Raw genomic sequence first — 26485 nt, forward strand, 5'->3', positions numbered from 1 at the left:
CTTGGTTTCCTCACCAACCTTAAAGTAAAATGCTTCAATATTCACTTTCATAAATGCTCCTGGACTTTTAGCATGCCAAGTGGTGTCAGGATTGAGCATAATTTCTGCATGAATGGTTTCTACTCTAGTGTCCAGTACTTGCGGCCCAAAATTTTGCTCAAGTATATCACTTCAGGCATTGTGGAAGTCTTTATTTGGAGTGCTTTTCAACAAAAACAGTTTTCATGTGAGAGAGGATGCAGACCCAAGCTGCAGTCATAGAGGATGCAGATGAGCATGAGTAGTGACGATGCCTTGGCCTGTCTGTGGTTTTTCTATCAGGTCTATAAGGTGTATGAGGTGGTCTCTGTTCCAGGGACCTTCTGCTGTCTCTGCTGAGTGATTTCGGGAACAGGAAACCAATTTCCTCAGGTGTTCAGTCAGCTGCCCTGACCTGAGTCCGTGGCAATCCCGGCTGAGGGAGGACTAGTGAGTCAGGTGCTTGCCCCTATGTAAAAATAACTAGAATTCCTCAAAGCGATAAAGGCTTTTAACATTAGCATTTTTACAAAGGTCTGGCTACACTGTGTCTTTCTGCACAAGCAACAGCAGTTAGGCAGCAAGTCCTGACAGAGTTTCTGTTTTGTTGGAATATCTTAGTGATGAGGGAACCCAGGGCAATATAGCTTGAAATAGCCTTGCTTGGAAAAGCCCTTTGTAACTAAAATATGGGGTCTGTTTGGGTTAAATATTTGAAGATTTTTTTAATATTCTGAACTGATCAGCTTGCCCTTTTGTTTAGTGTGTTCTGACATTTTTATTAGAAACATGCTATGAGAAACTGCTAATGGTAATATACTGTCTGTGACTACCAACCAAAGACCGTGTTGTTTTCTCTCTGCAGTATAAAGGCCAACTGCATTGAAGTGGATCATTTTATGTGATTACTAGCTGCATCCATTTTCATATTCAGACTGGCTGATAGCTATAAATACAAACACTTGTGTTTCTCTGAATGGTGATAGGCTGAATCTCTGAACTTCAATTTATTTTTTTTCTTCTCCTCAGTATAAGGGTTCAAGATGAGCCCAATTGTATGACAGCATCTCGTACTTCTCCTCCATGTAGATTTACATAGCACACACGTGTGCACATTATGGCCACTGCCTTTTTCCTTCTGTGAAATTATGAAGCCATGTTTATGCCCAAGTGCTATTTTGGATAAGAAGATACCTTTAAAGGCAGAATAACAGAATAGTGCCTTTTACTCTTTTCAGTCTTCTGTCCATCCATCTTCTTTGCTTGGAACCAGGGGAAAACCTGATGTGCATGTTACCTCCTGTCTACCACTGGGTTTGTCTTGATGTCAGTATGTTGGTATAGGATGTCCTCAGGGGATGTCCATATTGTATAACTAGATGTCTGCATTATGTCTTTCCCCTTTCAGATATCTTTAATGGCTTTCTATTTTCGCAAAGTCACCAAGTAGCAGAAGGTGTTTGCAGAACTTTTTATGGCAGGCCTTTCATTGATAGCAAGGTCTCCACATCGATGCATACCGTGTATTTGTATGTGGACACAGCCATAGGTTGGGCTTTACGCTGTTCCTCTTAGATTCTGCTCAGCTATTTTTCTGGGTATGATTTCTCTGCCCTTGTCACTGAGAAGCATCAATTAGCTGTGGCCACATACGCTTGTGAAATCCCATCCCCACTGAAGTTAACAGGTCTAGTTGCTGTATGTGTGCAAAAACTGGGTAAGAAATTTCATTGTGTTAAAGGAAGGCCTGATTCCTCATCCTTTGTCAGGTTTCTGTCCTTTGCATTAGCAAGGGGAGACGTGCAGAGTACAGCTAGCAAGCTGGGAAGTTCTCTGTGTGCCACCGTGTTCCTCAGAAATTTCTTCTAGCTCCTGGGTACTTTATAGCAGGGCAGTTTACTGTTTCCTGAAGAAAAAAGACCTGTTTGGGCTTTGAGTATATAAAATTCTTTATTGTGGAAGAGAGAATTGTGGCAAATTTTCCAGTTTTAGCCCAGAAAGCTTAGACTTCTGTCTCTCTAGTGCCTACTTATTCTGCAAAATGTCTCAATTTTGCAGTTTGATTCTTGTGATTAAAGTACACCTAGACTTGCTTCAGGATAAAAATCCTTTAAGCTTCTGATAAGCAATATAGCATGGCTCTTTCCTTTCCTGTGGTGAGAGTGAGCGAGACATGCACGGGAGGAGATGGGGACTGGGGAAAGAAGGCAACCTTCTCCTGTAATTACATCAGAATATTTGTGGTATGTGCCTTCTCTGCAGGAGACTTTCAAATACAGATAAAACTAATGAATCTTCTGTTCGTCAAGCCTAGCAATACATGTTAAGTCTCCTAACAGAAATCTGTACAACAGATTTAAAAGTCATTATTAGGCCTTTAAAATGTCACAAAGATTCAAAGGCAAAGAGGCCACTTTGCCTCTTTAAATTATACTGCGATCAGGAATGCGTTGTTTCAGGAGCTTGTCCAAGTCGCTGCACTGTCACAGCTTCATTGCTTCAAATGTCACTTCAAGTAGGACCAGATTTTATAACTACACAGTAAATTCAAGATGGCTTAATGGAAATGATTTCTTCATGTGTCAAAATGACCCCTTTGTTTCTCATTTTACTCTTTTGTTGCCTGCAGCTAATCTGCTTTCTGGGTTATCAGATCCAAGCATCTTACAATGCTGACTCTAGCAGCGGCATTCAGCTGGAATGCTGCCTTTTGTTTACTGGTTTCACCAGGCCTCCAGTGCTTTCTTTGGTCATCTGGTGGCTCCACTAATGTGATTTGCACTCCCAGGCTCTGCAGGTAGTCATGGGCTTTTATAAGGGAATTAGAGGAAGGCCTGCCACCCTGGTTGCTAATGAATCCACAGGGTATTTCTTGTTTGTGTTTTGGTTTTTTCACCCTTTTTTTTTTTTTTTCCCCCCTGGAAAGCAGACCACGATCTGTTTGCAGTTTTGTGGAATTTTTCTCCCCTCTTTTTGGACTTAAGTTCCTAAAGTCACTTTACCTGGCTGTGGTGACATTTGTTTTGCTTGAAACAGAAGTACCAATTCCTGTTGATCAGAATGTGCATTCGGGGAAATCTCAGGGTTTGTAAATAAATACAGAAAAATAGTTGGCCACACAAGCGCAGAAAAATTCTTCATTTCAATAAAAAATAATATCTAAAAATTGTTCATGGTACTACTGGATGTAATAAGGAAGACAAGCCTCTGGCCTCTGCCTTCCTTTGTGAAAATTCTTTCTGTTAAAATAACAAATGTTGGAATATGTAGGGAAGTTTAAGTGTTTTGCTGATGAGGCTGCAGCTGGAATCATAAAATTTTGCAAGCACACCAGAAGTTGATGCAAGTTTAGAATCACCTTCAGTGCAGTCTTATAATTTTGAGCCAGTGAAGGATACAGTCAAATAAATATCCTACTACAGTTTTGGTGAAAGTACACAGATAAGTAGTGATACTGGAAAATATTTTTATTTCATATGAAAAGAATACATCTGCTCAAAAGAGAATATATGCTCAAAACATCTTGTATTTTTTATTCTAAAGTAGAGAAGACATTAAGACTCTGAGGAGTTGAGTAGAATGTCAGGTGCTGAGTAAGATGCCATTCTGCCTTATATCCACAACTTCTTACTTAAGGGATCCTTGTGGATTTGAGTGGGGACTAATAGAGTGATTAGGGTTTTTCTCAGATTAGGCTTGCAGTTTTGTTAGGGCCCGTATTTGGCTTGCACAAAAACAAGCACAATGTCAATGTTTTTAAAGCTTCCCACTAGTCTAATTAAGACTCAACCTACAGTGGCAGGATCTGTGTATTCTTATCTACTCATAAAATATTTTCTATCCCTTTTATTGTTTTAGAATGGAAGATACCAAATCTCTGATAAAAGCAAAATGTGAAAGGAGTCTGGAAATAAATGGGCTCTTTCCATGCAAAAATGCATAATACTGAATCTATTCTTACTGTTATTTACCTTGAGAGCAAGTCTATCTTTTTATCCAAGTCTGAAGAGTTTGGACTGGGAAGAGCTATGCCACTGATACATGGTTTATCGGAATAAGTAGAAGAAAGCTTCAGAAAAACTGAAGTACGTAGTCATGTTTCAGTGCCCTCGCTTTGTGCAGTTCTGCAATGTTGATGCTGTAGGATTTATCTGTGATGTTTGGAGAGGGTGCACATTTCATTTCTATATGCATTTGTTTATATTTTTAACACATTAATTGAATATCAGAGCACTAGTTTCCTGTTCAAAGAATGTTGGTGAAGTTGTTGAGCTCTTGTTTCTACTTGAGGAAAAATCATGCAGAAATACAGGTGCAGAGTTTTTAATAGTGGACATAGAAAGCAAGAGTACATCGATTGAGTTACTAGGCTGACTGCAGCACTGAAGGTCCTTATGACCCAGAAGTTTGTGACCCATGAAATCTCCATTTTCCTTGTATTGGTAATGTATTTTGAAGTACAGAGGACTGAAAAATGCATCCTGTGTGACCGAACACATTGATTATCTACAAATGGAAAATTATTTGAGGCTTATTGCTAAAAATGTGTTTGATACTAGTAAATATAAGGGATAGGCTGAAATTATATTCTTAAACAAATGTTCTCTCCACACAAATTCACTAAGGCAATAGCTGATACTTAGAGGTATGAGTAAGATCTGCTATATGTTTTCTTTAGGATGGTGATTTCAGATGCTTGGCCATTTTGCTGATTCAGCTTCATCAGCTTGGATGCTAGTGAGCAGAAATCAGAATTTTACTTTATAAATTGTACTTGCATCTGATGGAAGGAAGTAAATGATGGTGAGGAACTGGGCAGAGCTATTTCTAAAAATGGTAAATATCCAAGGTTCCTGAAAAACAAGCCTGTAACCCACACGCACACCAGCAGGCAGATTTTACAGCTCTGTCCAGAGCACAGAAGGAAGATAAATCATGGCCATCCCCCTCTCATTTTTGAAATGGTTCAACCCTGGGGTTTAGCTGAAGGACTTAAGGAGTTTTTGAAGTGCAAATAGACTGGTGAAGGGTAAACCTTTTCAGAGTTTCATTTAGATGGATTTTTTTTTTTCTATGTGGATTTCTGGCACCAGCTGAGATCTGGAAGGCCACAGGATTTTTTTGTTTTTGATCAATCAAGCAAGCAGAACTTGCCATGGGGGTGTACATTCTCTGCATACATATTGATCCTATTGTGTTTAAAAGTAGTTAATTTAATCGGGGCTTTTTGAAACCTTCCCTGGTAAGACTTGCATTAATGGAGCTGTCATTTCAAGGTCATGTTTCAGTGTCAATAGCTTAATGGTAGTGACAGAAGTTACCTATAAGTTTAGTATCAATTTTTCAGTTATTCCATGTTAAAATTGCATGGAATGAGGACTAATTTTAGATACATGCATGTAAAAATGTTGCTGTCATTAAATGAGAGATTTTCGAAGCAGTCTGGTCTTACTGAACATGTTAACACCAACAGTTGTGTTACTATGCACCGCTGTTTGGATCAGTACTCTTGGCCTGCCCAGTTGCATAGGGAGTTTGACTCCAAGAACCTATTTTACACCTTGTCTCTTCTAGCAGAATGGTTGTAATGTCAGAGTTTTTATTCAGGGCTTTTTCTAGTAGTTTTGACCTTTTACCTCACACTTTGTCTTGTTTAAGAGCAGCAGCGTGCAGAAGATGGATTGCATATGTAACTATAAACACTTCTCTCTACTGTGGTAAATATTTGGAGATACAGCATGTAAGGACTGTCTGTATGATAAGGTGCCCATTTGAGTGCAGAGTATAGATTGTATAATGCAGGATACAGTTTACTCCTTTATGGTCTATATCTGATGCCAAGATCTTCAAGTATTTCAGATGAAAACGTTGTGTATTTTCAAGATTTTTCCTGTGAGGATGTTAACTGCAGACTTTATTTGCTTCTTTCATTTGATTGCCTTTGGAGGAGCTTTCTAGATATGGTGACACTCATGGTACAATAGAGTCAGTGGCAAAAATTGGATTCAGATACCCTGGCAGAATGTGCCTGTAAATCTGCTGCTTGCTGAGGGCTGGGGTTCCAGAGTGATGTGGACTGAGCGGGCTGGGGTGTGAGATGGAAAGCAGAGTCTTGCATACAACTCTTTCAGTCATGTACCAATAATTCTCTTATGTAGAGTTTCCTACGTGTGTTTTCCCCAGTTGAATGGGATTTTATCAGAGGTTTCAGCGCCAGATCACTCAGTGGCTCAGAATGCCAGAGAAACTCTAAAGGGGGTGTGGGGTCCAGAGTTGGGATCTTGTTTAGGAAGGACCAAACTTGACTGGTTGTTAGTTTAATTTCCATATATTGGATGTCCAAAATTGTACTGCATAGCATACTATGGGAAAATCACTTATATTATCAAATGGTGTATCTCATACCTTACTTTCGGTATCTACAGTTTGGTGGTTTGATGTTTGCTGTGCTGCAAGAGTGCAATAGAAAGAGTCCAGATCAGGACAGGCGCCTAAAATTGTAACTCATCACAAATTAATAAATATGGCTAAAGAAGTGTATATTGTGATTTCCCCCTGACTTTACACTAAACAGAAGACGTTTGGTTAATAGGCTCCCTATCTTGGTCTTTGTTTTGCAGCCCTTGCTTTTATGCCATTAAACTCCCATGCTGTCAATCTCATGTACTGTAATGATGGTTATTTCCTGTAGCGTTTGAAAACTGAACATGAGGTGCAATTTAAAGCTTTGCTGAGAGAGAAGGGAATTCTTTACATCTTGCTGCAGAAAAGGGATTCCCAGCATTTGTGGCATCACTTTTGCAAGTATGTCGTTGGGAGATGCTAATATGACCTTTCCTTTGTCAAGTAAGAGATTTCTAGCACCAACCAGGACTTTTTACCAAGTCCCATTCCACTGGCAGGGTAGAGAATTTGGGCCATATTTCAAGTCAGCAGCTCTTGCTTCAGTCTCATTAGGCATAGAGTGCAGATCTTCATTTGGAAATAGGCATCATTCTGTAGATGGGTATGTGGGTGTTGGCTGGAAAATCTATCATTCTAATTCACAATTTTTTTTCAATGGTGTGTGCTCAAATGTCAAAACACTGGGGGGCTGTTACTTGCAAATTACAGATCTATCAAGCAGCTGCAACATTAAAGTAATCTTACTGTGGTTACAGTATGTATTCGTCAAGGGCACAGGCTTGCACGATCCTTCTGAATTCCTGTAGAATTTAGCTGAGCAACAGCTGGTCTGTAGGATGTGTAGATTTTAACAAGGTAATGTTTGTGTTTTGGCGAAGGACTTGTGTGACAGGCTGCTGAAACTGCTCCAAAGTGCCTTCTTCCTCCATTCAAGTCTGTAGGGATCCTGAGACGGTTTTTTGTGTGAAATTTCTCCACTCTCTCTGTGCCTCTTGATTTTATCACGGGTAAATTCTACAAAATTCTTCCATGGGGTGTTAGAAAGAAAAATAAAATAAAAAGGCCATCAACAGCACTAACTATAGGTACAACAGAAAGAATACTCTTTTTAGCCTTTGTGTCAGATTCCTTTTCTCCCCAATTGTTCAATTGTTTTTCTTTTTTTTCTTTTTTCTTTTTTTTTTTTTTTTCCACTTGGGAGAGGTTTATGGTGCTGTGTCCGTCAGGATAACCCTGTCTTGGGGTTGAAGTTGTATTTCTCCCTGAGTTCCTAGAGGTGATGTTATCTTTTGTTCACTCAGCAGTATGGTCATTCCTAAGAGCATCTGTCACTTGAGGCATTGTAAGATGGATGAGTCTCAAGTGAACTGCTGGTTGAAGCAAATGGTGAAAATAAGAAAGGACAAGGGGGTTGGGGGTCTTCAGAGGGGACAGACAACAAGGAAGCACTGTTAGAAATCAAAAGTAAGCCAGCCGGTAGTGGAAGAAAGGGCCAAGATGGATGACATGTTAGCAGAACCCACAGGTCTCGGAAACGAAGGTCGGTGGCTGATGAATTCTGAAGAGATCTTCTGTGTCTTGACTAAAATGCCACTGATTTGTTTCCTACTTCATTTGCAAATAAAGGAGGATCAGGAGGAGATGATCTGAACATCAGATGAAGAAATTGTATTTTTGTCACATTGTGTTGTAAGGTTAGGACAAATTAACGCTGCTAAGAATCAGAAAAAGGGTTAGTGGTATTTTGTGTGTCTTAAATATTATGTGAGCATCTGTCAGTACTGGGTGGGCACATAACAGTAAAAAACCAAATCAGCATATCATCAGTTTAGCTTTTGGAAAGCAAAGTAAAATTTGTAGCCGTTTGTATTTCAGAAGGTACTTAATGCTTTTAGAAGAGGGAAGATTCACTATGTTATCTCTGTTTTTGCTGGTCTAATTGAATTAGATATTGTAACAGAAAGAAAATTCTGTGAAAAAAAAAAAACAACAACAAAAAAACCCCCACAAAACAACAAAAAACCCCACACCCAAACTCAAGAAAACTCCCCCCAAGCCACTGACAAGCAAATCCATACTCCCCCCCTTGCCCCCCCGAAGCTGAGCAAAGGTCTGTGTTTGCAAAAGCAGCCGGCTAAGGACAAAAGGCACTTACGACCCAGTGTCCCCCCAAGCCACTGACAAGCAAATCCATACTCCCCCCCTTGCCCCCCCGAAGCTGAGCAAAGGTCTGTGTTTGCAAAAGCAGCCGGCTAAGGACAAAAGGCACTTACGACCCAGTGTGTGTCAAGGTTTGGGAAGGGTCCAAGAAGGATCTTGGCTTGAAAAATTATTTTGTCACACTATTGGCATTGGTCCATAAGGGAAAGCACTGGCTGAAAGGCGAAGAAATTAAGATGATTAGAAGCTTTAAAGCTTCACAAATGGTAGAGTATCTCTCTTCTCAATGGATGTAAATAATAGATGAAAGACTGAGAGTGACAACAAAGGATCAGGGCGTTTAAGAGAATGTGTGCAGCCTGAATAGAGGTCTGTGGCCTAGGGCCAAAGGTCTTAGCTTTGAGTGTAATTAGAAGAAAATACAAAAATGTCATTACTAGCAGGTGAAATGTTCAGCACGTGTCTGAAAAATAGCAATTTCGGAGCCAGGAGCTGTTGGAATTGGATTACTGACATTCTGCAATCACTGAAGTCTCTGCAGAGCCCTACAGTTTGGTCGGGCGCTGCGTGCTGACCTCGTTGGCCATCGGCGATGGATTCCCTGTTAGCGTGGTGGGGATGCACAGGGCAGGGCAGCAGCAGGCCTCCCTGGGAATAGAGTTGTTTAATGCCCTTCCTCAGAACGCAACAATCCTACCCAAAATGTTTCCTGGGTGGGAGGTGAGGGTTGCAGCTGCTCTCTTAAATAGGCTGATTTTTAAAAACAGGAGGAGGGGGAGGAAGCTTAAAGCTAGATTGCTTTTTGATTTTAAAACCTGGCTTTTGACTTCCAGGCGTACAGCTGAAAGAGTTGTGTTTGCCCTGGTTTTGACAGCAGGCCTAAGGCTGTGGTCCTAGCTTTAAATCTAAAATCCCATTTGTGAGCAACAGGGAAAATTCCTTTAAATCTTTTGGCAAAATACTGTCCATTGAGAAACGAAACCATCTTGTCTGCCTAAGAAAGTCTTGCCAAAGTCCAGTCAATGATAACTTAATTTAAATCTCCTCCTGATGTTAATTACTGTTCTGTACAGCCCTAGGTATTTTAGGAGTTACTCTTCTACCCCAATTCTTTGGGCTATTTCAGGTGTATTCTCTCTTCTAAACTGCAATTTCTATTAGAAATGTTTTCACTTAAATACCTTTATGGCATGTCAGGAGACCAAGCAGCTAATTCTGATTTCATTTTGAACATTGATCTCCAGTTACGCGAGATAACCACTCACCCATTCAGTTTGTTTCTTTTTAAACCAATAGTAAAATAATTACTTCTACACTATCATCTGTTTTTTACGGTTCTATGACAGTTAATTTACTTATATTGATGTGCTAAGTTCCTAATATTTCATATAGTGACTTCAGAGCCAAAAATGTGCAGATTCTCTGACAAACTTGTATTTTACTTCTGGTAGAATGCAAAGAAGCAGCCATGCAGTTTCAATCAAGTATTCCTATAAAGAAAAAGATGCTTTTTCAAGCGGTCAGCCCTCCTTTCCCCACCCCAGTTCACTTTTTGCCCTAGAAAAACTTTAGATAGGCAGGTTTTGTTGGCTTGTTATAAACTGATACACTGGCACAAGTCATTCTAATTTTTTTCTCCCTTCTTATTTTTCAGGTGTTCAGGAGTTTTAAACAACTTCGCAGCCAGGCTTCACAAACTCTTAGCTGCATCTTTTAATCATGACTGCATTTCAAATAGGTTAAAAGAAAACTGAGAAGGTACCGTACTTGCCTTTCCTTACAGACAGTACATTGTATGTTTGTGTTCAGCATCTGTGCCTTCATTTCCATTGGCTGCATTTTAGGAACAGTGTGGACTGTAAATAATGATTTACTTTTGCTTTGGGCATGTACAATATCTAAGTTCTTAAAAAATCTTGAAATCCAGTTAATTTAATTAAACAGCCTTTCGACAAAGAGGGCTGATATGTGCTTCCACTTTTTTCTTGTATATCCACAATGAGGTCAACTTCATTATTTAATGACAGTTCTTTTGAAGATTTTCTTCTGCTGTTTTACTTAGAAGCACTGCAAAATACCTAAGTGACTGGCTAAATATATGTTTTATGCACTTGGAGGGTGTGTGTTTGTTTGTTTGTCCTCTCAAAGGGTTTAAAACAAATGGGGAGAAGAATGCAGATCTTTGTAATGATGGGGATAGATTTGTGCTTCCAACTGAGATTCTCACAGGTCTTTTTTTTTTTTTTTTTTCCCTTTTAAAAAATTGGCATTATGTTTCCCCTTTTCCAGTCAGCAGGAACTTCACTTGACTGCCACGACTTCTCAAATATGATGGATAGTGGCTTAGTGGCTTAGCAATTTCATCTGACAGTTCCATCAGGACCCGCAGATGCAACACATCAGGTCTCATGGATTAGTGCACCTTCAGGTTCCTCAGATGGTCTTGAAACTTTTTTTTTTTTTTTTTCCCCTGACTTCTTAGAGGAGGGAGGCTTGTCTCAGTATACAATATTGGGCTTGCATAGCTTCTTGTTGCATTTAAATAGCCAGTGTACCCAGAAGGCTGAAGATCTATTCCTGCTTTATGACCTGTTGTATCCCTGGGGCAAGGGCAGCCCTGAGCAGAGCAAGGGGGTCATGGCCACAGCCCAGGTTCTGAGCGGTGCTTGTGGGTTCCCCAAACCTGCCTGCAGGAACATTGTGGTTTTTTTTTTTCCTCGGCAACATCTGGAACACGGTAGAAGTCTGGAAGAGGTGGTGGTGGGGGGAACCTCCAGGATTTTGCTTCACCAGGTGCTAGGAGGAAGCAACATTAGCCTTTTTGATGGGGGGGAGGCAGATTCTGTGGCCCTGAAGTTAGGCTAAACAATTGCCGAGGTCAAAGGACAGCTGAGTGCGGTCAATGAGACACCCTGGGGTGTATTTTGTTACTTAGTAAAAGGAGCAGCATCCTAAAACCCTAAAGGATTCTCTTGAAAATCTGTGTTGTGAAAAGGTTTTATGAGTCTGATGGCAAAAAGTGCTGATTTAGCTAAGGAATGCTTGCTTTTGTCTAAATGAAAGGCTAATCCTTACCAAATGTTGGCAGCTATTATAGTGCAGTCAATGCAGGTCTGAAAGGACAGTTAGAGTAGAAGTGTACTTTGGGATCCCAAATGTTTATCATTTTAATGGTTCTGTAACTGAAAAGATTTCTGAACTTTCACCTTTGTTCCTAAAATTTATGCCATGAGTAAAATATTTGAAAAAGTAGAAACCTTCCCTTATAAATTAGTAGACTTTGTTCCTTAGGAAGCTGAGCTTGCCCCCGACAAACTCCCTTTAGATTACCAGGATACTGTCTAGTTTAAACTATAACTTCTTTTAATCTGCTAACACTAATTGGTTGAAAAAAATGTGGGTTTTTTCTGGTCTTGAGCAAGTTTTGCTGTTCTATGCTCACAAAAAAAAATAATTAAAGAATAGTTTTTGATTAATTAATTCCTATAATTTGTTTAACATTATCTTTCTTTAAAGCGACAGCTTATTAACACTTAACATTTGTCATAGAAACAGATAAGAAATCAATGTCAGAGCCAAGACCTTGTAAATAACCCGAAAGGCAATGTAATAATGGCTGTCTTCACCAGAGAGGTGGTGGGGGGAGGACCAGGCATGTGGCAGAAAAGGTTCAGTGCTTTTTGTTTTCCTTTGGAAGGGGGGGTTGCTGCAAGATACAACCCGGGGCCTCCGACTCTTTGGCCCTACTGTCTTACACAAACACTCATTGTCAAATTAAGTAGAAAAAGATACTCAGGAGCCAGTGGGGGTGGCATTTTTATAGTGACTAACCTGGTGTTTCATCTGATCTTTAAAAGAACACCATAAGAAAAGTGGAAAAAGAAAAAATTGCATGATTTTCAAGGGGGGAAAAAATGATCAAAGAAGTTGATAAGTAATTTTAAAATTTTTTTTCAAAGAAACATGCTTGCAAAATATAGCTCTCCAAAGAGCTTAATTTTTAAACTCTTTAGAAGTAGTCTATACAGATACTTAACATTGATTTATGTCAAGGTTAAGGCACCTTTAAACAAATAAAGTTGGGAATGGATAAACCTACTAAAATACAAATCGCCTATTAAACACAGAAGATGTTTGTATAGCATTGAGGTTGCTACAAAACTGACACATGTCTTGAAATTCTCCTGATAACCCCTTCTAAACTCATCAGGAAATGATAGCATGTGTGTTTGAGGGGTACACAAGGGAGCGGCCAGATAGGATAGAGATGGAAGGTCAGGCCCTAACTTTGACTTTCTAGGCTTCAGCTTCATGCTTTTGCAATAAGGCAATAATAAATGAAGAAAGGATTAAGGTGATTTATTTATCAGTGGGATTGGACTGGCTTTTGCTGTGGGAACTCAATGAGATGTCTGTTTGAATCTGTTTTCTGCTTTATCCCTATAAGCAATGAATATAACACTTTACACATATATCTATATGGAATTAAGGGCTATATAAAATAAACTGTATAATAAAACTGCTTAGAGAAATACATACTTGAGCTCTAATGCTGAATTTTGTTTGCAACCGTAGAATTTAATTACTCAAAGTATGTAAAATGGAAATATATGGATTATTAAGATTTTTTTTCTCATCTCCTAGAGAAAATTGTGCTGTATCTATAGAGTGTTTATTTATCAGGGGTTTTTTCCAAGTGGATTTTAGCCCACAGTGAGAATTTTATACATAGGATTTATATTCCGCTCTGGCAGCAGTCAGAGAAAAATATCATGAGCATTAGTTTCTTGAGTATCAGTACTTACTGTAGGTTTTATATGCATGCCTTCAAGAATGCATAGAACCTATGAATTTTCTGTGTTATTGACTCACTAAACCATAATAGCAGCTTTGGGCATCAATCTTGCCTCTGCTAGCATGTTTATGTTGCAGGTAAATTAAGTCCGGGCTGTAAACATCATTAAGACTTTTACTTCTGGGAAACAAACAAGTAGAGAAGCACATCTAATGTCTCCAACAAATAATGTGTTTTATTGTAATTTTTTCTTCTTCTAAGACATAAAGTCACAGTTTTTCATAGTAGGTGATGGGTAGCATCACAGAACAAATATAGGCATTAGAAATAGAAAATTGTTTTCTTCTCCTATTAAGTGTTAATAGTATGTAATTCTGAAGTTTTGCATTTCTTTTTTAAGTGAAGATACAATTTTTTCTAAATGGCTTTTAAAAATTGCCATTTGTGGACATTTATCCTACAAATACCTATTGGTATTCCTAAGTATCTAGAAAAGCTAGCTTGAATGTCAGAGTTCTTTTTAGATATATCCTTGGATGTGATGTTAATGTTCTGTTCTGTTGATTGTCTGTTTGCTGCAAATTTCATCTTAACTGAAATCTGGAATGTTGCAGAATGCCCAGTAGTGATGTGCATCTTTGATCTCAAACAGAGGTTGCCTCTGGTAATTTCAGAGATTCTGGACAGAGCTTTGTTTATTTTGCAGAAGAATTTGTGGTATTCTTGGGGAGGGGAAAAAGTGGAGTCAGCTTTGACTGATGAACACATGTTGCAGAGCAGGAAAAGGAAGCACTCTATGAAGGACTCTGCGCTTCGAAGTTCATTTCCACTAAAATTCAATACAAGAAAGTTACTGGTTTTTAAAATAGGAATTCTATGAGCAATTTCCCAGCAGCAGAGAAGTTGCAAAAAAAAGTCTGAACGATATTCAACTTGACATTACTTGTAGGTGTAAGCTGATTGCTATGGTTTTGACCTATACAGGGTTTTCTTGTCCATTCACGCGTTGCTTTTTGCATAGAAATAGCCATGAAAGCAGCTGGCTTTTGGGGGTTTTTTGTCTCTCCGTCACGGGCCAAAAGTGACTGCAGAAGAATGATGTTAGATATTCCTCTGTATCTAGAGACTGCACGGGAACATGTGTTAAAAAAGATTTGTTTGTTACTTTTTGAAACATATTCTGAGTTCAGATGAGCAGAAACGCAATCATTTTGACCTATTTGAAAATGGGATTTTCGGAGGAGCTGTACAGGAACATGCTCTGCGTAGACTTGATAAACATTTTGATATAACCTCTCTGCAAAAGAAGAGGCACTTGTTTCCTCCTTTGGTGATTCCTTTTCAGGGATGATGGTTTCCAAGCCTTGTAAAATCAAGGAGAACTCTTTTTCAGACTTGCTTTGTTTTTAGACATAGCTCTAGGGAGGAAAACAGGCATTTTTTGGAGGAGGTGAGGAACCAACAAACCCACTTAACCTTCTTTTATCCAAGTGTTTTAGTGAAGCAAGTCTGATTACTTCAGACTTTCTTTATTACTCTTTGGTTTAATTGTACTTTTTAATCTAGAAATCTGTGTTAGGGGTTTGTTTAATAATCTTCCCGGAGAGGGAAAGGAACAAGACTTGATGGTGCTTTTGGCAGGATTATGCACTTTATGGATGAAGGAGATGTGGGAAATGCTGCTTGTGAGCCCCTTGGGTGCAGGGTGTTCTCCTTTGTACAGTGTCACAGACACGCTCTGGCTGCAGAGACCGTCTCTTTTTCAAGTTGGTAACCCTGAAATTACTTTCAGGTTGCATATTTGAAGAACTGCCATGCTACCTTTCCAACTCTGCCAGCTTCGGGGAGGGGGGAAGGATTATTACTGCCAAAGAAAGGTTGAAGTTTGCAAAGTCCTACTCCAGTGCGTCCTTTTTAGTCTGTTATAGCTGTCATAAACCAGAACATGCACCAGATAAGATGAATACTGTGGAAAAAGAATATGTTGAGTGGATGTTCCTGAAGAGTCGGGTCATCTCTGGAAGGTTTTAAGAGCCAACGTAATCTGTATCACTACTATGCCTATTACTTAGATACTTTTTTAGTAGTGTCAGTATGTGTTGTTAGAAGTAAGAATTTTCAGAATAAGTAATGTCTCTGAAAGATGAGGAGCAACTACTTTATATTGCTTGGCAATGAAAATTTGTCTGTTTTTATTTAGTAGCAATTTCACATGAGGATAATTTAAAAAAAAAAAAGAGGAAAGTAAAGAACATGGGGGAAAAACACTTTTACTGGAGATGTAGATCCCTAGGATGATTTTTATTAAGGATTTTTCTGTTTAATGCTTCTACTATACAATCTGATGTTGAGATGTGTCAGAATAGGTTACATTTTACCCTCTATTTTCTGTTTCTTAGTAGTGAATTTTTATGCTACTTTTCTATCAAATAGTGTCATCTTGGTTAGCAGTCTTAAAAAATGTCAAGCGGTGTGTATGCATAAGTACTTATATAAATGGTATCTTGTGCATACAATAATTAAGTAGAATAAGCTATGATGTTTTAAAAGTTAGATTTTTGCAGCCTAGTGGCCTAAGGGTTTACAATAACTTACATAGATGGTTTGCTGAGTTATAGTGCACAGTCCTACTCCATAGTCCTATTGAAGACAATAAAACAATAGCAGACAGGTGAGTATGTACTCACAGTATTGACGTCTAAAGGCAGATCATGAGAAGTGGTGTAGAGAGGATGTGCAGAAAAAAAACGAGTAAAAAAATTACAAGCTGAGCAAACTCGATGGTTGGAAATGACATTAATATCATTAGCTTCCTATGGTGGTCTTTGTTAGTCCAATTGTGTTTAAGAGTTGATAACAAACTTTATTGATAAGGCATTCAAAGTATGCTTGAAATTGTAGGTGAAGTGCTCAGCTTCTACGTAGCCAGACCATATATGCTTAATAGATCATCATCCCTTTCATTTTCATGAGCAATGCAAGTTGAGATGCCATTATTAATGCTCCTTTTTCTGTCATTATATGGCTCTTTTGAAACACAGGTAACTTTCCCTTTCACTTTCTCAGGATAGAAGCAAACCCTCAGAGAGAAAAAAATACATAATTCATAAAGTAAGCCATTAGTGATCGTTTTCAGCATTAAAATTCTTGACAAATATGAACTTGTGTTTGGTTTTTGGAGAATTGTAACAAGACTGTTCACTGAGCTTCTCAGTCATGGAAATTATAGAAGTCTACATATAATTTTTAAAAAATGGTGTAAATATTAGACTGTTCCATTGAGAGAAACATTAAATCCCCATTAAAAACACAGCTTTAAATTAATTAACTGATGTATCTGAGAAGATACAGTTTACATTATTGATTATTGTAAACTACATCAATACATCTTATGTCTCTAAGTTCTGAATATTTGGTTGTAATTAGTAAATACTAATAACTTACAATAAGATCAGTGTATTACTAGCAAAATATGTATTGTCAGTGAATGTACGCTTATGTATATAAAAAGTAGAAATAAGGTTTCAATAAAAATCTGTTAGCTTTGGAACAGGTATTGATTTTGAATACATGATTTGGGGAACAAATTTAAGTTCAGAAAAAGATTTCAGTAAGCAGCAAAATGCTACATGCATCTCCAGTTATTTAAATAGTTATTATATTAATTACTTTAATACATTAGTCTTATCTGCAGTGTTATTAGCGCTGGTAGCTGAAAGGATTAAAGCATGTAACTTGCCTGACTGCTAACCTGCTGAATTGTTAGGAGAATAAACCGTAATTCGTGTCTGCAATTAATTGCAAAATCAAAATTACACAGCAAAAATATGCCTTGATCCTAGAGCTGGGATTAAGCACCATTTCTGATTTGGTTGTATTGCCCTGGCATTAATAATGTGGTTAATAGTCCTATTGATTTAGGGCAGAGAACATAAATGGGGAAAGCTATGTATGAGCATGCTTGTTTTAAGGAAGCAGGCTGAGATTTTCAAACGTGCTCCTTAGTGTTTTATTTGTGCTGTCTCTGCAATAAGTGTGCGACCATCCAAGCGTGAGCAGATACTCCCTTTAAAATAATGAAGTCTTTTAACATTACCAAATCTTTAAAATTAAAAGCTAGGTTTGTAGGGTGATAACCCCTTTTTTTTTTTTCTTTCTTTTTTTTTTTTTTACCTGGAGGTTTTTCTGTTGAAAGAAAAGAGAAAATGTATGTCTTCTGTTGAAGGTGCATAGTAATGTTCCATTCCCTATGTACCTTGTGAAACATCCCAGTAGCATAAAAGGATTTGCTCCATCTCCTACAAATTAATTTTAAAAACCCTGGCAAACCTTCACAGTAATTCATCTGCTAATTTCATACATCATTTAAAAGGGGTCTAAAAGCCTTGCAGTCAGAATATGTTAAATCAAGACAATTAACTCCTAGAAGCTTCTACGTCACGAAGGATATAGGGCTATTCATGTAAGATTCGCACTCCACTATATCATCTTCTCATTCTTGGTTTTTATTACTGAGAATTTCTTTTTGTATTACTGGTAACTGAATTTTTATTAACTTTTCTGTGCTTTTATAGCCTTTGTGGTCACATTTGTTGTCATCTGACTTCCTGTCATTGTCCATAACCCTTTATCATCAACCTTTCCATGAAACACCAGGGGATGCAATGGGAGAAGACTGAAAAAGGACATATATATATATTTAGTATTATAAACACAAAATATGGGGGTTTCACAGATTATAATGAAGCTCCTTTTTCCATAGTAGGAAGGCAGATGAGGAATAACTAGGGAAATGATATATTTGCAAAAGCTTGGGGGGGACAGCAGGGAAGAGGAGGTTATGTGAACAGATGTGTGTGGGTGGATGAGTGTAAAAGAGACAGTAGAAGTGTATGGGTACGTGCAGCTGGTGACAGAACATATAGTGCCTATTTGGATGTGAGCATTTGCATACATAAGACAGCCTTTGCCCATGAAAACAAGTTTTGCACTTACAACAGTCATCAAAAGACATTCCTTGGTTCTAAGTCATCCACCAAGTTTATCAGCTACAGTTTTGCTCCATTAATGTTCCAGTCTCTTTATAGTACTTTTCCATGTAGTTTTCCATATTCAGGTAGGCATATATTGCTTTAAATGCTAGCATAGCATCATTTATTCACAGAAACTAGTCCTCCATGATTTTTACTTATTGTGTAGTTACTGTAGGTGCATTCACGTAAATTAAGTTGTGAGGTCAGATGTTTTCTTTCATCTGCTTGTTGCATCTGTTTACTGAGGAAATGGCACCAAATGAAATTTGGCACATGCTTAGTCCTTAAATCATCTCAGTCCTCACTAGAGGAATGTGTTGAGCATCCCCAGTGCACCGCCTTGCACCAGTTTTCTCCATGCTGTGCCACAGGAGTTCAGCCTACTTGGAATTCAGCATTTCTTTTCTGAGTGGGAGCCATAACCTGGAGAAAAGTCAGTCACAAAGCTTCACATGCAGAAATCTTGCAAAATTACTTCCAGCTCCACTTTAGGGATAAGAAGAACAGACTGTTGTTGGGTTTACATAGTTCAAGTCTAACTGCACAGACTTAACTCTGAAATAGTGTTTTAAGACTTCAGACATACAGAAGATCTCATCTAAAGATTCTGGGAGAGTTTTATCAGAACACTTGAAAGCTGAAGGAAAATGAGGGAAGTTGGGCGATAAACTCAAGTGCTGAACTCGTAACTTAAAATTACTGAACTACCTTTTTGTAAAACTTGACTTGAGCTTAATTTGCAGTGGCTTCTGTAATATTGCGCCTCACAACATATTCTGTGTTTGATTGCCGTTGTAAACTCCTCTTTATGTATACAGCTCAGTGAATAATACTGTTAAAAAGAATGAAAGAGACATTTTGAATTTTAAGTAAAAGATGAGATTGAGTTTCAGTTCCTGTTTCTTGGTGATTTTCCTTTTTGGCTTCACTGCTGGTTTATACTGTGAAGCTGAAAACTCCCAAATCACTGGATTTTTAAAAACTCAATTCAGACTTAATTCTTCCAGTATTTGAGGGTGATTTGAAGTTGATAGCTACATGCCTTTAAGATCAACTTACTAACACCATCCTGAATTCAGGTGTGAATTTTACCCTTAGTATGTTTATTGTTTTGTGAACTGTGCCTGAAGACTGTGGGGATAGTCTCAGGGTGGAAGGGATGGAGTAGTAAAGACATAGCAGCCCCTGTATAACCACCACTTGTGATTTGCTTTCTGTTTCATGTTGGGGGAGAAAGAGGGGGGAAAACAGCTGCTCTGTTCCACTATCCTGCATGTAGCTCTGTTGTATATGCATTTGTCTTTTTCTGCCCAAGGGATTGTCCAAATCCCAGGTAATCTGATGCAATACTCCACGTACAGATACTATTAACTAAGCAATAAGAGGAAGAACCTTGTCAGGAAAAAACAGACGTTCTAGATCTTTCCCATTCCTCTGACACAGTAGTGGCAATGTCACACTGAAAGACCAGATTGTAAACAGTATTGAATGCTAGCAATATTTTCTTCAAAATAAAATGAAAAATAAAATTGAAAGGAAACTCCACTGTAAGCAGAGTCAATACAAACTAATAATTCATTTTTCCTGAAAGGCTCTATGAATGAATTATTATCTATCACTTGCTACATAAGATTGTAAACAGTTAAGTATGAATATCTCTAACCAAGACAAAAGCAGGATGAGAGTCTCAGAATCTTGAAAGGGCCACTGGAGGAGAAAAAAGATCCTACAAAGGTTATGAGATAAGGGATCTGTTAATGAGACTACTCTGCCTTGCACTCTTGTATTGACTCACATACAAGTCTTTCCCCATTGAATGCTGCAGTTAATGCTGGGTACATACTTATGACTTCGTAGTCTACACTTTTAATTAGCGTATATATTTGTTATTGTCATTATTAACTGTCATCCTTTCTGCTGTATGCATGTTCATGATACATCCTAATGATGCTCTAATGGGGAAAAAAAATACTATTCCCAGAACATCAATAAGAATGACGTAGATAATAGAAAATGCTAGCTGTACCTGAAACAACCAGTTCCCAAACAATTCTACAGCATAAATAGATGCCTGGTCTCTCTTTGCCTAAGATAACCCTTTGAGATACAGAAGCTGTGCTGGGCCTGGCAGTGCCTTTGTGAAGGAACTTGCTTTCTTTTCCTTTGAAGAGAAACTTTCCTGTGGGGTTAGGCCAGATCAGAAGCCAGATTATGTGTTTTGGAGAACACAATTACATCATTAGGTTAAACACAAAGTAAGGACTTGATAGAGCTGACTTAATGGAGGGTGTTTGCATCAGATTCATCATTTGCTATCAGGTAATTGTGAAATTGCTTTAAGCCATAACAACAACACTCACCCCCTCCCTCATCCTCCAGTTCAGTTCCTCTCCTTTAAAGTCTCTGGGGTCATGACCCACCTGGAGGCCAAATATGTGGTATCTGGTGTACTGAATGATCTGATTATATTTTTACTAGCAGAGCCTTCAACTAAATGTGCAGTTCTAGCTCCCAAGAGCTATTGGGTAACAGTCTGCTTTCCAGAGGTTTGAGATCTTTCCTGGCAGAATAACTTACAGATAAGTATTATCTGTAATACCAAAATGCATCACCTGTATTCAAAAAAGACTAATTCAAACACCCAATTTTTATTGGCTCGTTACATAGCACATAAGATTCTTCAGCACCGTGAAAATGTTTTTTTCAGAGGTTTTTTTTTTTTTTTTTTTTTTGGTATGTGAAGGACCATAGTCACCTATTTTTCTAACTAAAAGTAGGTACTGTTTACTGTACTTACACAGTGCAGGTCTGCTAGACCTGGGTTCTGGTTCTTCTTGTCATGTTTCTGCACAGATCTTTTGAAACCTGGATGACCACATAAGGCAAGATTATTTGCTTGAATTAACAAGACTTTCTTGTAAGTTCGGCTTCTGGGGTTGAAAAAGTAATCAGAATTTCCCTGGGTCCTTCACTGCACAGTTAAATAATGCGGTGCTAAAATCAATCATCTTTGAAATTTTGCTTTTATTACTTCCATTTCTGTCTGCTTTGATGGAAGCTCCCGGTAATTGTAGTTTTGCTTTCTGTAATGAATGCCCATATTTAATTTTTTATTAAAGCCTATGGCATTAATGCTTCTTCACTCAAGGTCAGGTTAGTCGAATTTCATGATTGCCTTGTTCATGTGTCTTTGTAAGGACCCAGATTGAGATGTGAGGGCTGCCTTCTGGCTCTGCTGTAAGGCAGCTCTCAAACTCCAGCAAATCTCATAGTTAATGCTGCACTTCAGTCAGCGATGGCCCACTGCAAAGAAGGCTTGAAGCAGGCTTAGGAAACCTGCTTTGAAGAAGCATAGCAGCAGTAGAGATGTGTTGGGTAGTAATCATGATGCCTTAGTATCCAGGGCTTTGCAGAGAAGTACCCTGAGAGGGATTGAGCCTGGAGGTGCAGTGGGAAATTCTCCTCTTATTTCATGTTTTGCTGCAGATTTCATTTTGAAATTAGTCGATTTTAAATGTGTCTTCTCATCTCTCTGCAATAAGTTTTAAGGACATGAAATAAAAATTGTCTGAGTGGTGAAGTTGGTGAGATAAAGAGGGGAAGCCTGGAGCGTGGCTGTGGTCAAACTGAACCTTCTTCCTTGGGGGGAGGAGACCTTAGAGCAGCAAATCTTACCGTACATACATGCTCTGCACAATGCACATACTAACATCCTGCAGAGTCCAGTCCAAAACAGAGCTCCGAGGTTTACTAAGAGAAACAGGCAACTTATGAATTACACTGGTCTCCAGTGGTGTGGGCAAAGGGAAGGGTGAGAGGCTGGAATACAGATGTATTACAGATGTGCAAATGGCTTGTCGCTGGGAATCGAACCCGCTCTGTGCCAAGCTAGCTGCAATTAGTCTGCATGTAGGTGTGGAAAGAATTATTTACCCCCAGATGAAACCTCCTGCCCATTAGAAACCTCTGGGTGCAGCGTGGCTGGATCGGGGACGGTGGGTGTGAGGGTGGGCACTGATGCTCCGGCGTCAGCAGGAGGAAAACAGGGCTGTGGGATTGGAGAGGAGCTCCTCAGTCACCTCCAGCTCCCCTTTCTCTGAGGCTGGGTCAGGTAGTCTCAACAGCACTCACCCTGGGACCGTCTTTCCCACATCCCCCCATTCCCACTGTATCTTAACATCCAAGTGTGCACCATTTCAGGGAACTCTCCTCTTAATTTCACTCTAGAAAGCAGCAGGGCTTGTTTTGTCGTTTTATTTTTACTAAAGAGCCTCATATAGGAATGTAGGACAGACATACGATTTGGATACCTTTTTTTTATTATTTAGTAATGAGCATGAATTTATTTACATGTAGATCTTTGGGTTTGGTGGCATTTAAAGGCAGACCTGGCAGGAGCACGTTTAAGGCAGGGCGTGCTCCCGGTGCCTCCCCTGCCGGCGCCGCGGCGGTGCCCGCGCTGGGACCTGCCTCCCCTCGGCGCTGGGAGGAGGAAAACGAAGCGTTTCCTAATCCGAATTGCAGCGGGCATTTAGGTGCGTGGGATCAAAACGCAGAAGCATCAAGGGCATCGATAGCTTGACTGGGTGCATTCGGGCGGGCTGGGTGAGGGGGATGGCACAGCCCGAAAGCCGCCAGCTCCTCTCTCCCTACCGGGGGGGGGGGGGGGGCTCCCGGCCCTTCTCTCCCCCTCCAGCTCCCATTGAGGCCCCGCTGCCCTAACGGCCCCGGGCGGTGTTAGGGAAGGAGCCGCCAGGCGCTGCTCTCCGGGGCTCCCCGCGTCCCCCCTCCCGCACTCTGCCCGCTGCTACCTCCTCCTGCCCCCCGCATCCCGCACAAGCGCATCCCCCCGACGAGCCTTCCTCCTCCTTCTCCTCCTCCTCCCCGTCCGTGCTGCGGAGAGCAGCGCTCCTACAAGTTGCTTTGCTTTTCTTGGCGTTTCCAATTACAATCTTGTTTGTTTTCTCTCGGCAAGCTGGAAATGTCCTCCGGTGATATTAACCAACCTTCTCAGGTGAATCCACAACAATCGCCATCCGCAAGCCTTTCTGTATAGATTCCAGGGAGGCAAATTAAATAGCCTTGGCTGGCCAACATTTATTTTTTTTCCCCTACCATATTTTATTTCCATACCATATTTTATTAAGAGTTTCCCATCAAAATGAAAATAGTTCACATAGCTTGTTTTCAACATACGGATTGTAGAAAATGCAGAGGATGAACAGACTTCAGGCAGATGATGTGCTGTAGGAACCGCAAGTTTTCGGATGCTTAAAGATTGTTTCATATTTATTATGGTATTTTAACTGAAGTCTTTTTATTTTAATACATTCCTGAAATCCTACCTTAAGCACGTTGTACCTGACATAAAATTCCATAGCACAGAAATTAAATTTTATAGTATGCAATTTAAAGGTACACTAGTTTGTCATGATTTCACTGACATTTATGGAAGTGTCATCACTGATTTTAGTAACATCACCAGGATTTCACTCGCTTAGCTGTTCGTCAATTCTTTGTTCAAAGGCAAAGGGTTGCCTGACAGGATTTCGTGTACTGCAACCCTAATACTGTTTCAGTGTAACTCTTTCCTCAACTCAACTTTGTAGCTGTGTGTTTGTACACACTCCCAGCCATTTCCAAATTTAATGAAAGCTTACAGAGTGAAAAAGAGAACCTGAAATATTTTATTGCCGAATGCGTCACATTAAGAAATTGTGTTTATCTTTTGTTGTCTCTGATTGAAGTAGGGAAAAGCTGTTGCCCTAAAATTTTAAAAAAGCAGGTCTAAGTCAAAGATGAGGAATTCTTTACCCAGTGTTGTACAAAATCTCTGACTGAGCAGAGAACTGAGATTCTCTCTCAGGCTAGAGGTAATTAAATAAGCTTTGTTACCTACGTGTTCCCAATAGTATAGTAGTATTAGATGTTTGTCTATACCAGGAGAACTCAAATGCTGCTATGAGCAGCTGTCATCATTACTGTCCTTTTACAGGTGGCCCTGAGGACCTTGAGCAACCCAGTGATAGGAGGGGAATTGTAGGTTTTCTAAATGCCAACTTATCTTCTTGGCCAAGGTCTCTTCCTGGTCACAGGGCTAGGTGACATCTACTGAAGGGAAGTACAAAGATAACATTAAAAGGTTTTGTACTGTTCTATCTATTGATTTAACTGGGGAAAAGCTATCTCTGTCGAAATAAAATTCTACGAAAATGCAGTCTTGTATTCAGAATATTGGAAAATGTTAGATTGCTGTTTCTTTGGAGCAAATGTCATATGGTATAATGATCCAGCAAAGTGGAAAATGTCATGTTTCAGTGAGTCTTCCTCAGCACATCCTAAAACCTCCCACGGCCATCCTGCTACTAAATGTGTACGCTTGAGAGTCTGTATCCTAATGCTGCAGGCACAGCTGTAACAGGCTGTGGGCTGTCTGTCTAATGTCACCCAAGGACTATTAATGATCTGCAGCTTGAATATTTCGTGATGTTCCTAGATTTGTCATTTATATAAACATAAATGTTAATTGTTAAAGCAGATATTTAAATGATTGTTATCGCTATACTAGTATAAAACAATTTAAAATTAAAAAAAAAAATCACAGCATTTGCTGTGTATGGTTTGGACGTTATTTATTTCTTTCTTTTATAAGAGCAACTTTCTTTTATAAGATCATTTGAGTTATATAGATCAGACTACATTGACTTGCAACTTTCTTTTATAAGAGTATGACTAGATCATTTGAGTTATATAGATCAGACTACATGTAAATCATAGTATCATATTGAAGACAAGAGGTGAAAACCCTAAAAAGACAGAGAACTGACCTTCTGTTTAATTTCAGTTAATATTAGCAAGAACAAAAATTCAAATCATTGGATGTCTCTTGTGTATTATTACTCTACAAATGATGGCTTACTGACAAGTAAAATCATGTAAGCACAGTATTAGACAAGCAGTGATGAGGCCAAATTTGATGTTTTTAATTTTCTGTGTTATGCACCCTTCTGCAGTCTACTCTGAAAATCCAAAAAAGACAATAGTAATGATTTTATCTACCATCCATTAAATTCTACGCCAGGCAGGTTCTTGAGGCTGTTGAGAGGCCCTGTATGCAAAAGACACAAAGCAGTATGTTGGAAATGTGCTAAAAGCTGTTATTGAACCAAGAGGATGCAGTCTGCCAGATCGAGAGAGAAATGTGAACACGTAGTACTAGTTAGAAGTGTTATTTTCATAGCATACTTTCTTATTAACTTTATATTACTGTCATGATGGATGTTAATAAGACCTCAGTCTTCATTTGTAAATGGTCTGTATATGCACTTTCCCACCCCCTTATCAGCTGTTTTCTTTGTGTTTTTAGATCATGGGGAATTCATATGCAGGGCAACTAAAATCTGCCCGTTTTGAAGAAGCTCTTCATAACTCTATAGAAGCTTCTCTGAGATGTAGCAGCGTTGTCCCACGGCCGATCTTCTCACAGCTGTACCTGGATCCTGACCAGCCTCCTTTCTTGCCGGAAGGTAACCATGAAAGTATGGCACATTTCAATTGTTGTTTTTTCTGTGTGAGAAAAGGGTGGGATACGTTTCATTAAAAAACTAGAAAGCCTCACAGTTCATTATGTGACATAAAATCTGAATCTTAGGCCTCATTAAGGAGAAGGGGTGTCATGCTGTTTATTTTAAAAGGAGATGGATGCAACTACTGTTGAAAAGTTTGTTGTTTTTTTTTTTGCTCAGATGTGAAGCCAAAGGTAGAAGAGTTGGATAAAGAGTTAGTACATCGCTATTCACAAAATGGAAACCTGGACTTTTCTACCAACCAAACTGTTAATGAAATGGAAGATGAAGAGGAGGACGAAGACTTGTCAGATTCAAGTAGTCCACCAATCCCGTATTCACAAAAACCTGCCCCGGAAGGGTCTTGCACTACTGATGGTTGGTATCTATTCTTTTACATGTGGGATCTTTACAACTAATTCTCAGTAAAATTCATAGTCTCAAAAGTTAGAAACTCTTGAGCTAGGGAGCCTGGAAATACATGCTATAGTCAAAGTCTTAAATATGAG

General features: G+C 39.2%; 1 protein-coding gene across 1 annotated transcript in view; it reads left to right on the top strand.

Annotated features, from left to right (window-relative positions):
- The window catches only part of GREB1L (growth regulation by estrogen in breast cancer-like), a 160169-nt gene that overhangs the window by 51274 nt on the left and 82410 nt on the right, over positions 1 to 26485 (top strand). Inside the window, exons 2-4 of the mRNA XM_014938713.1 lie at positions 10238 to 10341; positions 25778 to 25937; positions 26157 to 26354. Coding sequence (XP_014794199.1) covers positions 25781 to 25937; positions 26157 to 26354 — 355 coding nt within the window. The 5' untranslated portion in view covers positions 10238 to 10341; positions 25778 to 25780. The remainder of the gene's footprint in view (positions 1 to 10237; positions 10342 to 25777; positions 25938 to 26156; positions 26355 to 26485) is intronic.

This window comes from Calidris pugnax, unplaced genomic scaffold (assembly GCF_001431845.1).
Source record: "Calidris pugnax isolate Ruff unplaced genomic scaffold, ASM143184v1 scaffold13, whole genome shotgun sequence".
NCBI lineage: Eukaryota > Metazoa > Chordata > Aves > Charadriiformes > Scolopacidae > Calidris > Calidris pugnax.